At 31.0% G+C, this 12,729-nt stretch overlaps 1 protein-coding gene across 2 annotated transcripts in view; it reads left to right on the forward strand.

Moving 5' to 3' along the window:
* The window catches only part of LOC132705735 (liprin-beta-1-like), a 46,994-nt gene that overhangs the window by 6,965 nt on the left and 27,300 nt on the right, over positions 1 to 12,729 (forward strand). Inside the window, exons 2-4 of one of the 2 annotated variants that reach the window (XM_060676582.1) lie at positions 372 to 815; positions 3,710 to 3,786; positions 7,669 to 7,916. In XM_060676582.1, the coding sequence (XP_060532565.1) occupies positions 391 to 815; positions 3,710 to 3,786; positions 7,669 to 7,916 (750 nt within the window). In that variant the 5' untranslated portion in view covers positions 372 to 390. Of the gene's footprint in view, positions 1 to 371; positions 816 to 3,709; positions 3,787 to 7,668; positions 7,917 to 12,729 lie in introns of those variants that run through there. The other variant, XM_060676583.1, reaches the window with a different exon arrangement.

Genomic DNA, 12,729 nt, shown 5'->3' on the forward strand with positions numbered 1-12,729 from the left:
AGACACTTCCTGAACATGCAGTGAGAGATTTGTGGCGATGCACCTACCCCTAAAAAAGCCATGTTGCGTTTCCCCAAAAACGTACCCAAGTTTAAAAAGTAATTCCTCTGTTATAATTGCCTGGAATAGAAATAATTTATATGGGTCGGTAGTTTATGATATCAATCTTACTGCCACTCTTATGAACAGGTATTGCTTTGGAATATTTCTAAATAGTCGGGAAGTGCTCTTCTGATAAATTTTTTATTAAATATTAAAAATAGCTGTAGCAGCAGAGATATGTAATATAGGTTGCGTTCGTCTTTTCTCGCTATTTTTACTGTTATTTTAAAACGCCGCAAGTAACGATATTTAAAATTTTACAAATAAAGAAGAAAATGCTCGTCGAAAATGGATTTCGAATCCGGGCCTTCCGTAATATCGAAACCAATACCGACGCCGCCCGCAAGACGCAAGAGAAACATCGGAAGGTGTCAAACAACGATGCCTTTTTCCCTAAAGGATCGACAGGAGAAAAAGGAAGTGTCGGCTGTCAATCTCGCGGCCCCGATTCCCGCACCGCGAGTGAGACGTTCGAGTTTGGGATCCAATAAGTCGCTTAATTTGCCACAGCGACCTCCTAACGAGAACAAACCCGTGCACGATTTGGGACAAGCTCGAGAGGCGCCTTCGGATTCTGATATGAAGATTGCATACCAAGACGAACTGAGATTACTGAATAATGACGTTGTATCGATATTTGCCCCTTCCGCTCCACCTCAGGAGATAGGAGATGATTGTTTTAGTGCTCATGGACAAGCGAAAAATTATTTAAGGTAAAACGATTACCGCTTGGAACTGTACCTTAAGTTCGTTCTAACCCCCTAACGCTTGATTGATCATAGTAATTCATGCAATAAGTTTGATAAACGCCACTTTAGTTACGAGTTTCTGAATCAGAGAGTAACGAATGACTGTAAAAGTTTGGCAACGACCTTTACTATTTTTGTTGCGAAACAACAACACGTAACTGTCAGAAATAACAAACGTCAGAACACCATCAGTGTTTAAAATTAACCGAACATTTTCGATCGCAACCAAACACCTGACTAAAGTACTGGAAACGAAGTAGTTCCCTGATGTCTTAAAATGACGTGTAGGAAGTTACCGTTACCATTTGCAATTTTTTAATGGTTTATGTATGTATTAATTGTATTAATCCAACGTGATTCTAACTTCACACGGAAATTAGCATTATCACCCTCAAAACTTGAAATTTCACAATATTTTGTTTTATTTTGTTTATGGATTGGGTGTAATTTTTTTCTCGCAAATTAGTCGTATCAGCAGAAAAATCACAATACTTTTCATAACGATAATATTAACTTCACAACTCCCTTAAAATGTGCAATTTTTAATTCATATGCTGTTTTAGATGGTCCTTTTAGTCAAAATTTTCACTTTTCATATTGTCTATGCTAGGGGTAAATCACTAGTGAAATCTGGTGCACCAGTTTTGTGAATTCCGTAAAATCTGAGAGGTATTTGTTATCTGTCAAATTTTTTATAAAATCATAAGGCATTTATAAAATTTTGTTAGTGTTTTGAAAACTTTCCATTAAATCATCTTTAAATAGTAAACTAAACAACTATTTACAAAATATATATCTCTTGTATAAAACTTTATGACCTCATTCACACAATTATTCATTCTATAATTTTATACTTAAATCAAAAGGTTTCATAATTCTAAATTAGAAGGATCCACTTGAGCAGTTGGCATAATTGCATGTTTTTTGTTTTCTGCATTCAATTTAATTATGAATTCATATTACTGTCATCATGGCTTCTTTAATTATTCTCTTTTTCTATTTCATTGTGTATACTCATATAAAACCAAAATTACTAGCAGCTAAGGAAAAAATATCAGAAAACAATATTTTGATTTTTATTTTTAATTTATTTTTGCAATTTAATATTGCTAATAAAAATACTCTTTCCCGCTCTTTGAAAAGAGGTTTTATGTACCTACAGTTTTTTACTTGCTGATAATACAGTAAATTTGAAGCGATGAAGAAAAAAAAATTGAGATGGGCATGGTAATCTCGTTTTCAACCAGAGTCAGCCAATAACAGGTTTCGGTTTAGATGGAGCATTTTTATGGCAATATTTTTTCTTAACATTTATTAATAACTAGTTATCTATGTGTGATCACTGTTTAGAAAAACATTGGCGCAAATCATTACCATGTTTAGGAAAATGTAACAGATTTCCGAAGCGCATCAATTTTTGCCGTACTAGAACCACTATAGATTCTAATATCTATATAAATTTTCCACATAACCTAAAAGTATATCCATGTCTATCTAACCTAAATAAAAAAATACATCTATGATAATGGTGGGAAGTTCTACTAATTGCTTGGAGTTGTTTTATAAATTAACATAAATTATCCATTTGATTCTTAATTTATTATTATAGACAATATAATGGCGGAAAAACATATATACATATGTATAGTAGAAGTAATAAATTTACAATGAGTTAATTATTAATTCGTTTAATCTTTTCTGTTCAAATTAGTTAGTTCCGACACAAATTCCCTCGCACCCGGCGTTTCCTGATTCTAGACTAAGCATCACGGTGCGGATCATCACGGATTTTTTAAAAAAAACTCGGCGCGACATATTTTCGAAAAAAATGTTACACTTAATCCATACGACAAAAAAGTGACACCTAATCGATAAATGAAATGTTCAAAAATAGCAACTTTTAGGGGTGGCAATGTTAACTTCCGCGTAAAGTTAATATAACCAGGGATTTTATAAAATACAACGGGGCCAATTACAAAAACGCACTAAAGCTAACTTCTTATACGTCTTCACATGATACTGATACAGTTTCATTAAACACTGCAATATGCAACACGTTTATAAGCTTCTTCAGGCACTCTTCATTAAACAGTGTAAAACTTGTTGCATGATATACTATTAATTTCGATGTTGAGATTTTATAAAATGTTTAAATGATAGATGTCTAGAACCCTCGTCGAGCAAAAAAAGGAATGAACGCAACGGCGCGGCGTTGCTAAGCAACCAAATATCCAACCGAAATAGTTTTCCGTGTTAGTTAACAATTACGCGATGTGTGCGTTTTAGAAACGGTTCATATTCGAATTTATGCAAAAAACTTTCTGCCCGAATAATTTTGATTGGTTCGTTTTGGTATTGATTCGCATTTTGCTAACCGTTGATGTGCGAAAAAAAATATAACGCACTTGTTTTCTCTTTCTGCATTTATGTACTAGTGCTTCTTTATCTAACCTTTAGACTCTTCCATATATGTATCCTTTAATTAAAAGAAAGTCACTAGAAGATCTCATCGGCCATGATTAAAAGTTTGTTCCAGACCATACAAAATTTTATACTTAGCTGTCAGCTCTCATTGTGGAGACTGATATATAGGAACGGCAACATAATTCAGCACTTAATTCTAATTCTTAATTTATTTGATAATACATTGTTTGGTAATATATTGTCCATACAATTTTTCATGTTCTTTACTAAAGGTTAATTTTGCTTTTAAATCGTTACGCGGCAGATATTTGAAAACAGAAAGATCTAATATAATAATACTATGCAACTCTTACCTACATTTTATTGATTTGGTCGGCAAAATAATTAATTATAGCACCGATGAGAATAGATTATATTCTTTAAATTTTTTTCAGTGCGAGTTTTCCAAATTTATTTCCATGCCGAACCAGTGGAGGCTCAAAACCGGATAGGCCACGCAACATGAATTTCGGTAATTGTATATGGTACTATTTAGAAACTTCAATGCCTAATTCTAGTTTTTGAACTTTGTAGATATATGCTTCTCGCTAACCTAACACATAAACTTTTTGATAAAAACTCAGCAATATGTACGGAATTTGCTTTGGGTTGATAATCGAATTGTGCTTTCAAATAACTTTGTCGCAGTAACATTTTTGTGGAATTGTATTATCAATAACATAATTTTCATCTTTTGTATTAAAACAAAACTAACATAGTCGTGAGAAGAATGTATCTTCCAAAGGGTGGATCCGCTGAACAATTAAGTCAAATTACTCCGCAGGTCTTATCGCTGAGCAGTTAAAAAGTAATGTCAGTTGCCAATTAGAGCAAGTTTAAATGTTTCAATTTAGCGCGTTTAAACAGCGATTTAAATGTTTTTCATAAGCCTTTTAGTCAAGCATATTTGGCAATATTTAATGTTTTTCTATTACATTATGTAGACAAAATATGGAAAGAATCCGTAAGCAAGCATAGAATCAGCGGTTATTCCCACAAGAGGACTGTAAAACTATTTTCACAAAAATATATATACATATGGTTGCCTGTTATTACGTTTGTCACTTTTTATTATTATTGATATAGCAAATAGATCTGAAAGCAGGTAGAGAAGCGATTAAGTAGCGCTAGTTTGAAATAGAAGTTAGCCGGTATTTAATTGTCTAGAGAGGGAGAAGCTGCCAAGCCATGTATACGTCTGCCAGGATTCATATATCCTGCCAGGAACACGGAAATGCGTTTAGAGATTTGAATTCTATCCCTGTAAGCTTTGATATAATAGAATATGTTTGGTTTTCAATTTTATGCGGAGTATCCGCGAAAATAAATATTTAGTAATAGTAATTGAATTAGTTAAAAAAATAACTGCCATTACTGTTTTCCTGTTTGCAATTTGCTAATAATTAGATAATGCCATCGTGCTAAATTTAATACATTTTGCTATAATTAAAACAACATGGCTGAAATACTACGGGATAAAATGTTGCGTTGTTGAGAAAGTAAGCCGCACAATAATATGCATACACAGGCACAATATCGATTTCATTGCCGGCTTCAGATTCACGCCAGTCCAGGATTGTTAATAGGGCAAACTCAAATCTGAATACGGGTAGAAAATTATAAATACGCGCTATATGATTAATGATTTTTTTGTTTCGGGGGTGAGGGTGGTTATAACGATGATAGCGACTTAAATTATGGACTTTGTCTTGAATATATCTGAATAAACCTATTCAAATGAGAATCAATGACGTCAGAGAAGTTGTAGTTTTGACCAAGGCAAATTATTCGCGACCAAGCGTTTCAGCGTGGTAAAGGAAAAGAACTATCAAATTTTTCTGAGATTATTGAGGTTATCGTGCTTTGTTTTTGGCGGCTGGGTTCGGCGGTGCGAAAATTTCACGCCAAAACGGTTTGAAAATAGAAACGTCCCTACCTTTATTATAGCTGTCAAATAAATTTCCGTTTACTAATCTCGCAGGTATGTGTTTATGAGTAGGGAGATCTGTAAAAAAAATCAATTTTGGTTGGTTAAACACTACTGCTGTGAATTTTTCCGGATTATTTATCTGTTGTCATTTTATTTGTTAATTTTGTGGTTTGAGAATGCCCGAATATTCATGCCTACATTCATTTGACACCGAGCGTGACGTTACTGACGTGATGTCGGTAGCTTGAATAACTTTGACCACGTCAAGGAGATATTCGCTGATGTAAAAAGTCTCAATGTAGTATTATGAATCGCACCCAGAAAGGTAACCAGGTCAATGTCGACGTTTGTGTAATTTTTTTTTTTAAGTTTTCAGCAAATGGGAGTTTTTTAGTTCCTACATGTCAAAAAAATGTCATCAACAATAAAGTTCCTCTATTTTGAAAAATATAGCCAACTAGCTATTTTATTAAAATCTGTGGCATTGCATTACTTAAATATTTATAATATTGAATAACTTGGTAAATTTTATTAACCTATACGAATGCCGCCATTTAATTATCAACGCTGCCATTTAATTATTTAGCAAAGTTAGTGACGAGCGATCTCTTTTTCAACCGATTATCAAATAGCATTTCCCATATTTAAAGTTTTTAGTTCTATGTAGAATATTACGTGCAGAAAATTCTCAGTTATCAAGAATATTCCCGATCCCAATCTTAAATCTAAGAAGATGCTTTTTCTGTCTTAATGTAACAGACTTAATTTTTCCCCAATATTGCCAATAGGCATTTTGGTTTAAGGAATCTTCTTAGTTTTAATTATATTTATAATTACATTTTGACTTTCTAGGTTAATTATATTGTAATTAATAGTATCTAATTATGTAGCAGTTTACTTAGGAGTCGATTACTACGATAAAATGATGGAAATAGTTTTTCAACAGCATAATATACTTTACTAAAACATTAACTAATTGCATGGTTTTAAACAAAATTACGGTAGAACTGAGGTGGCTTTTACTTGATGAAAATCCATTTATTAAAATAAATAAGAACTAAAAGTACAGATTTTCAAGAAATTATATATATTCACATGACAATTGTTTCGACAACACCGTGTCTTTATCAAATATAATATTTACAAACTACCTGCTACTATATATACCGAAAAATGACAATAAAACCTTAATTAATGTTGTTAATTAATTGATCGTTAAGCAATACATTTGAATGTCTCATTTTGTTAATCTCCATGGCTTCCAATAATTTTAATTTTCTACTTTTTGTGGCTGTATGTAAAATATCAAAATTGTCGTCAAGAATGTGTTTTTCTGTGTTTAAGTGTGTAGCATAATTAGAATCTAGATTATTGTTTTTATACGCTCTTTTATGTTCGTTAATGCGTTTCTTGAAGGATCTGTAGACACCTGATTTTTGGGATTTTGGACATTTCGTTTTATTGTTTTTTAAATATTTTCCCATTGTGTTGTTGGTTCTGAAAGCTACAACGGCTACAATCCGTCAATTATAGATAAAATTATAAATAAAAAACAAATACAGACAACAGTAAACTCTATTTATACAAAACCTAATACAGAACACGAACAATTTAAAACAATTACATACATAGGAGAACCTAGCGAAAAAGTTTTAAAACATTTGTCAAAATTTGGTTTAAAAATAGCTTTCAGAACTAACAACACAATAGGAAAATATTTAAAAAACAACAAATCGAAATGTAAGTCGAAATCAGGTGTCTATAGGTTAAAATGTGGATCTTGCCCTAAAATTTATATTGGACAAACAGGTAGATCCTTCAAGAAACGCATTAACGAACATAAAAGAGCGTATAAAAACTATAATCTAGATTCTAATTATGCTACACACACTTATACACAGAAAAACACATTTTTGACGACAATTTTGATATTTTACATACAGCCACAAAAAGTAGAAAATTAAATTTATTGGAAGCCATGGAGATTAACAAAATGAGACATCCAAATGTATTGCTTAACGATAAATTAGATTTAAATACCTCTTCTTTATTGAACTTAAATTCTCACAAAAACATTAATTAAGGTTTTATGGTCATTTTTCGGTATATATAGTAGCAGGTAGTTTGTAAATATTAAATATTACATTTGATTAAGACGCGGTGTTATCGAAACAATTGTCATGTCATAATATATAATTTCTTGAAAATTTGAACTTTTATTTCTTATTTATGTTGAAAATTACTGTACTACTTAGCGTGTTATTTCGTTTTGTTTTTAATTATTGAATTATTGAAGTTTTTAAAGTTGAACTTTCTTGATTGTGCATTATTATTTCATTTAAGATGATTTTAGTAAAACTTTATGATGAAATTAAATATCTTTGATAGCATAGAAAAACATTCCTTTAAAGCAAATTTTTTTAGCTACTAGCACCGTCGTTGGTTATTTTTCACCCCGCGAACGAAATCAACTTATAAAATGGACCGAACCAACTGCTACCCAATTACTTAGCACTTACAGTAATGCAACACCAATTTCGTCCACCGGCTTTCTCACAGCCAACTCGATATCGGCGGAACCACTTCGAGACGAAAGACTTTCGTTGTGGATGGCCAAAAAGCTTAGCAGAGAGAAACTGGAAATTAGCGTTCCATTAAGGGCATCATCTACGGTTAGTGATTATTAGTGTTCAACAATGCTTTGCACCACCAGCTCATCTAGTCTAATCTAGGATTGCGATAATTGGACATGTAACTAAAGCGTATACAGCGTACATAATCGCTTTCCGTTTTAATGCAATTAGCTTTTAATGAACCCATAATTAGAAATTAGATATTAAATCAGAGAAGTTCTTGTAAGTCAACGATGAAGCTAACCGATATCTAAAAAATTAATTATTTTTGAAGATAACAAGACAAACGATTTTTCAAACTAACTTACACAGGCTACTGTAATACCTTTTATAAAACTTCTGGATTGTTGGCTTTCTCAGAACTTGACTGAAACTGAAGAAGCCAACACGATGGTTGGCGAAACGTCAGCAAGTTCGACTCAGCAAAAACGGACGCAGGAGGAATCCAGAAGTTTTGTAAAAAGTAGAATAAACGATGTTCAGATTTTTACAAATTATTTATTTATTTATTATTTGTCGACCAATGACCAATGTGAATTTTACATCACCATTTTGTAGCTATAGCCACCAAATTTGTATACAGCTTGCGTAAGTAAGTCATATTTTGAAAATGTGGGGAGCTCGCTTTATATATGAATTAGATATATAAGTTATTATTAAGGAGCGGAAAAATGCAATCGGAAAACCCCAATATATGCGTATTCAAATGCATAAAATTTTCAGAAATGAAACTAACAAAAAATGCAAATACATATTTTTGTTACATGAAAAATTATGAACATCAATATTATTTTAAATAAAACCAGAACTCTTTCTTTATAACGGGTTTATTCTTCAGAAATCCTATAATATTTTACCTATACCACAGACCTATTTGAATAAATATAATAGAAACAAAAAAAATCGTAATAAACGTTTTTATTCATAGATAAACACATTGATACTTGCATAGCAAATTGCAAAACCTGAAATATAAAACATGAAAATTTTACAGTGACAAAATATTATTTGCGATTATAAAAAAAAATTGCAATACCTATAATTAAGTATTCAACAATACTATTGATACATTCACATAATAGCAGCTTCGCTGAACAGAAGTTATCAAACAGTATTTTAGTTTTGGAATTAAGTGTGTTTCTAATTTTTACATATTCAATTTGCCTATAAAAAAAATTTATAACCACAACCCCAACAGTATCAGAAACTTTTTTGAAATCTAACTCAAATTGAGCTATAGAGCCACTGAATCTGTCAAAGAAATAGAGGTAACTTCCGATTTGATGAGTGCTACAGGTACAAAAGAATAATTTGTTTTTATAAATATTAAATTTACTTCCACTGCTGGGTTAGAAAAATTTTTTTTAGCATTTATGATGAGGCGTTTAGACCTTCGATAACTTTTTTAACTAATTCAAAGTTCTCGGCATAAAATATAGCAGTGGCTAACCAAGTTCCCAAGCGACTTATTACTGGTTGTGGTGGTCATTGAGTATTTATTTGGACAATTTTCCTTATGTAAAATTGAACACGTGAAGATAGTTTTAGAAATACTTTATTTAATTATTTAAATCATTTACCAATGCAAACTGGTCTCTTATACATTCTGCCACCCTATTTATATAGGTTAGAATAAAATATTTTTAAATTTTGTGCTGCCTTAACCTTAACTAGAGGGCAGCATCTGATGAAAGAAGTATGAATTTTTCTGTCGGAACACTATGCAAAAAAAAGTTTGAACCAATCGGTTACACTTAAATTGTTTTTTCCAATTGTCTGTATGCAATTAAATGGGACCTACCATAATCATTGGTTTACCCTAAGACCTTCCGCATGAGTCAGTTATTTCGTCAACCACAAGATAAAAATAATTTTCGCCTAATTTTTTTTCTAATGTAATTTACAGTTTTCTTGTAAATGACATTCATTACGTATAGTTGACTCGTTCGGTATATGAAATTTATAACATTGTGTAAAAACGATCTTAAATTCGCTTTTTTTTTACTTTTCTTCAAGACAATGTTGTGTTGTTTGCTCGGAGGAGGCAAAAAGCAATCATTAATTTGGGTTTACATTCGTTAGAAAAACGAATTTTAAAAAATATATGCTACTTCCATGAAATAAAATATTTAAGTAAGATTTTAAATACATTAAAATTGTTAAAAACATTTGCTAGCCATAATTTGCTTAAATACACAATTTATAAAAACTGTATTTTCCTTATACCAAAGAACATAATATCTCATTCTTTTTTTTTACTCTAAAATAATTGAATAGAAAAATTTTATAAACAGTTTAAAATTGTTATTATTAACTACCAATAATTTGCTTGAATACGTAATATATAAAAGCCAAAATTTATCATCATACCAAAAAACATATATCTTTATTTTTTTACAATATACTGAAAAAAAAGTGAACATATGCTTTCTACTTACAATTTTCGAACAAGCTGTAGAAAACAAATTGTTGCTATCTCAAGTGAACTCCCTATAACCATTTATCCACTACATATGGAAGTTAGTTTTCGGAATTTTAACGAACACTGGACTGATAGACACAGGCTCTTCACAATTATTTACTTTACAAAATAAGCCGCACAAGAAATTTTCAAGTAAAAGATATCAAAGATACTAAAAATTGCCACCCCGTTGAACTGTCGAATTCTTTTTGCAATATTATTTCATTAATTTAACAAAAAACCTTTTGCTTTTACTAGGAATGCCCTATAGTGTGGGTTTATCCTGCGTACTTCTACTAATAAACAGGTGCCTTGCCGGAAAGGACCGGATAGGGCCTTTATTTGGCAATGAAATACAAATAAATTTAATTAAATTAGAACCAAAAATGTTCGGATTTTCACAGTTTTTAATGGTTTATGACAGCTGTTTCGGCAACACCGTGCCTTTATCAAATACAAAATATGTATTCTTACATATATAAGCAGGTAGTAATAGAGTTATAAATTTAAATTTAACAACAGAGTCGCATTTAAATCAAATTGGTCATTAAGTAATAGATTCGAATATCTAATTAATTTAATTTCCATTGCTTCCAACAAATTTAGTTTTTTGCTTTTTGATTGATTATGTAAAACATCAAAATTATCGTCAAAGTTGTGCATTCCTGAATTTAAATGAATGGCATAGTTAGATTCCGAACTTATATTTTTATACGCTCTTTTATGTTCGTTAATGCATTTCTTAAATGTTCTACCTGTACCTGTTTATCCGATATAAATTTTGGAACATGATCCACATTTCAACTCCGGATCTTTGAGTTTTCCGTAATTTAGTTTTATTGTTTTTTAAAAAATGTCCTATGGTGTTTTCACTTTTAAAAGCAATATTAAGACCAAATTTAGATAGATGTTTCGAAATTTTCTTGCTAGGTTCTCCTATGTATTTTATTGTTTTATAAAATACATGGGTTCGGTGTTTTATATGGAGTAGATAGAGTTCACAGTTATTTTTAGTTATAATCTTTTTATCAAAGATAGGTCGTAATCATTGTTAAAAGCTATTTGTTTTATATTTAATGCTTTTTCAAAATTTTTTGTGGATAAAAGTATAAAAGGCAGCCATTTTGTGTGTAAGGGTGATTTGAGTTATTATGTATTATTGTGTCCGTGTGTGACGGTTTATGGTAAACGAAAAAATCTATTTTGTTCCATAGTTTAGTTATAGTAAGGTCCAAAAAGTTTTGAGACTTATCTAGTTCCGTCTCTATGGTAAATTTTATATGGTTATGTATGAGTTAATATGATACAAAAACAACTTCCGTTGTCTTTCCATTCCAGTGAAACAAGCAAAAACATCATACGTATCTATACCGCCAGAGAAATCCTTTAATCAGAAGATGTTTATGTATGATATTTTCAAAATTGTCCAATAAAATTTTCTGCAAGTAGTGGACTATGTGAATTTCTCATAATGAATCCTTTTATAGCAATATAAAATTGATCATTCAATTCGAAATAAGTATTGTTTTATGATAGGGTTGACTTGTCTCTGAGTGAGAATATTGTCTATTATGTTTATTAGGTCAATTGGTGGAATGCTGGCAAATATAATTGAACTGAGGGAGCATTTACTTGATGAAAACCTATTTAACAAAATAAATAAGAACTAAAAGTTCAGATTTTCAAGAAATTATATATTTTTACATGATAATTGTTTCGACAACACTTCACAACTTTGTCAAATGTGATAAGGACACGGTGTTGTCGAAAAAATTTTCATGTAAAAATATATAATTTTGTGAAAATCTGAACTTTTAGTTCTTATTTATTTTGCTGGGAAATAGGTTTTGGATGTCAAATGAAACTAGAATCACCTTAGGATGAATTTTAATGTCTTTACCTTTGTTAAGTAGTTCGAAAAAATTTTTGATAACATATCTGGGTTGAAAGGCAGTATGGAATGGTAAAATTTTTATTAAACTTGTTGAGAATTTAACTAATGGTGCTGTTACAAAAGAAACTACAGGCCTTGTTGACATATCCTGTTTGTGTAATTTAATTAAAGAATATAGCTTTGGAGGTCGAGGATTCATGATTATTAATTGGCATTTCTTATGTTCGATATTATAATCAATAATAACGAAAGCGCTCCGCAGCTTTTATACGGAATTCCAATTGTCTAACCAAAACTAACCAATGACGATAAAATGGAACAGTAGATATGATTCTAGAAACTTTCACAGGCTACTGTAATACTTTTTATAAAACTTCTGAATTCCTCCTGCGTCGGTTCAGAGCTTGACTGAAAATGGCTCGTATTTTACTCTGTACCTGTACACTTCATTGAACAATTAAAAAGCATTATATTAGATACACAGGATATTCTAGTTA

This window comes from Cylas formicarius, unplaced genomic scaffold (assembly GCF_029955315.1).
Source record: "Cylas formicarius isolate icCylForm1 unplaced genomic scaffold, icCylForm1.1 PGA_scaffold_7__23_contigs__length_41026272, whole genome shotgun sequence".
Classification (NCBI taxonomy): domain Eukaryota; kingdom Metazoa; phylum Arthropoda; class Insecta; order Coleoptera; family Brentidae; genus Cylas; species Cylas formicarius.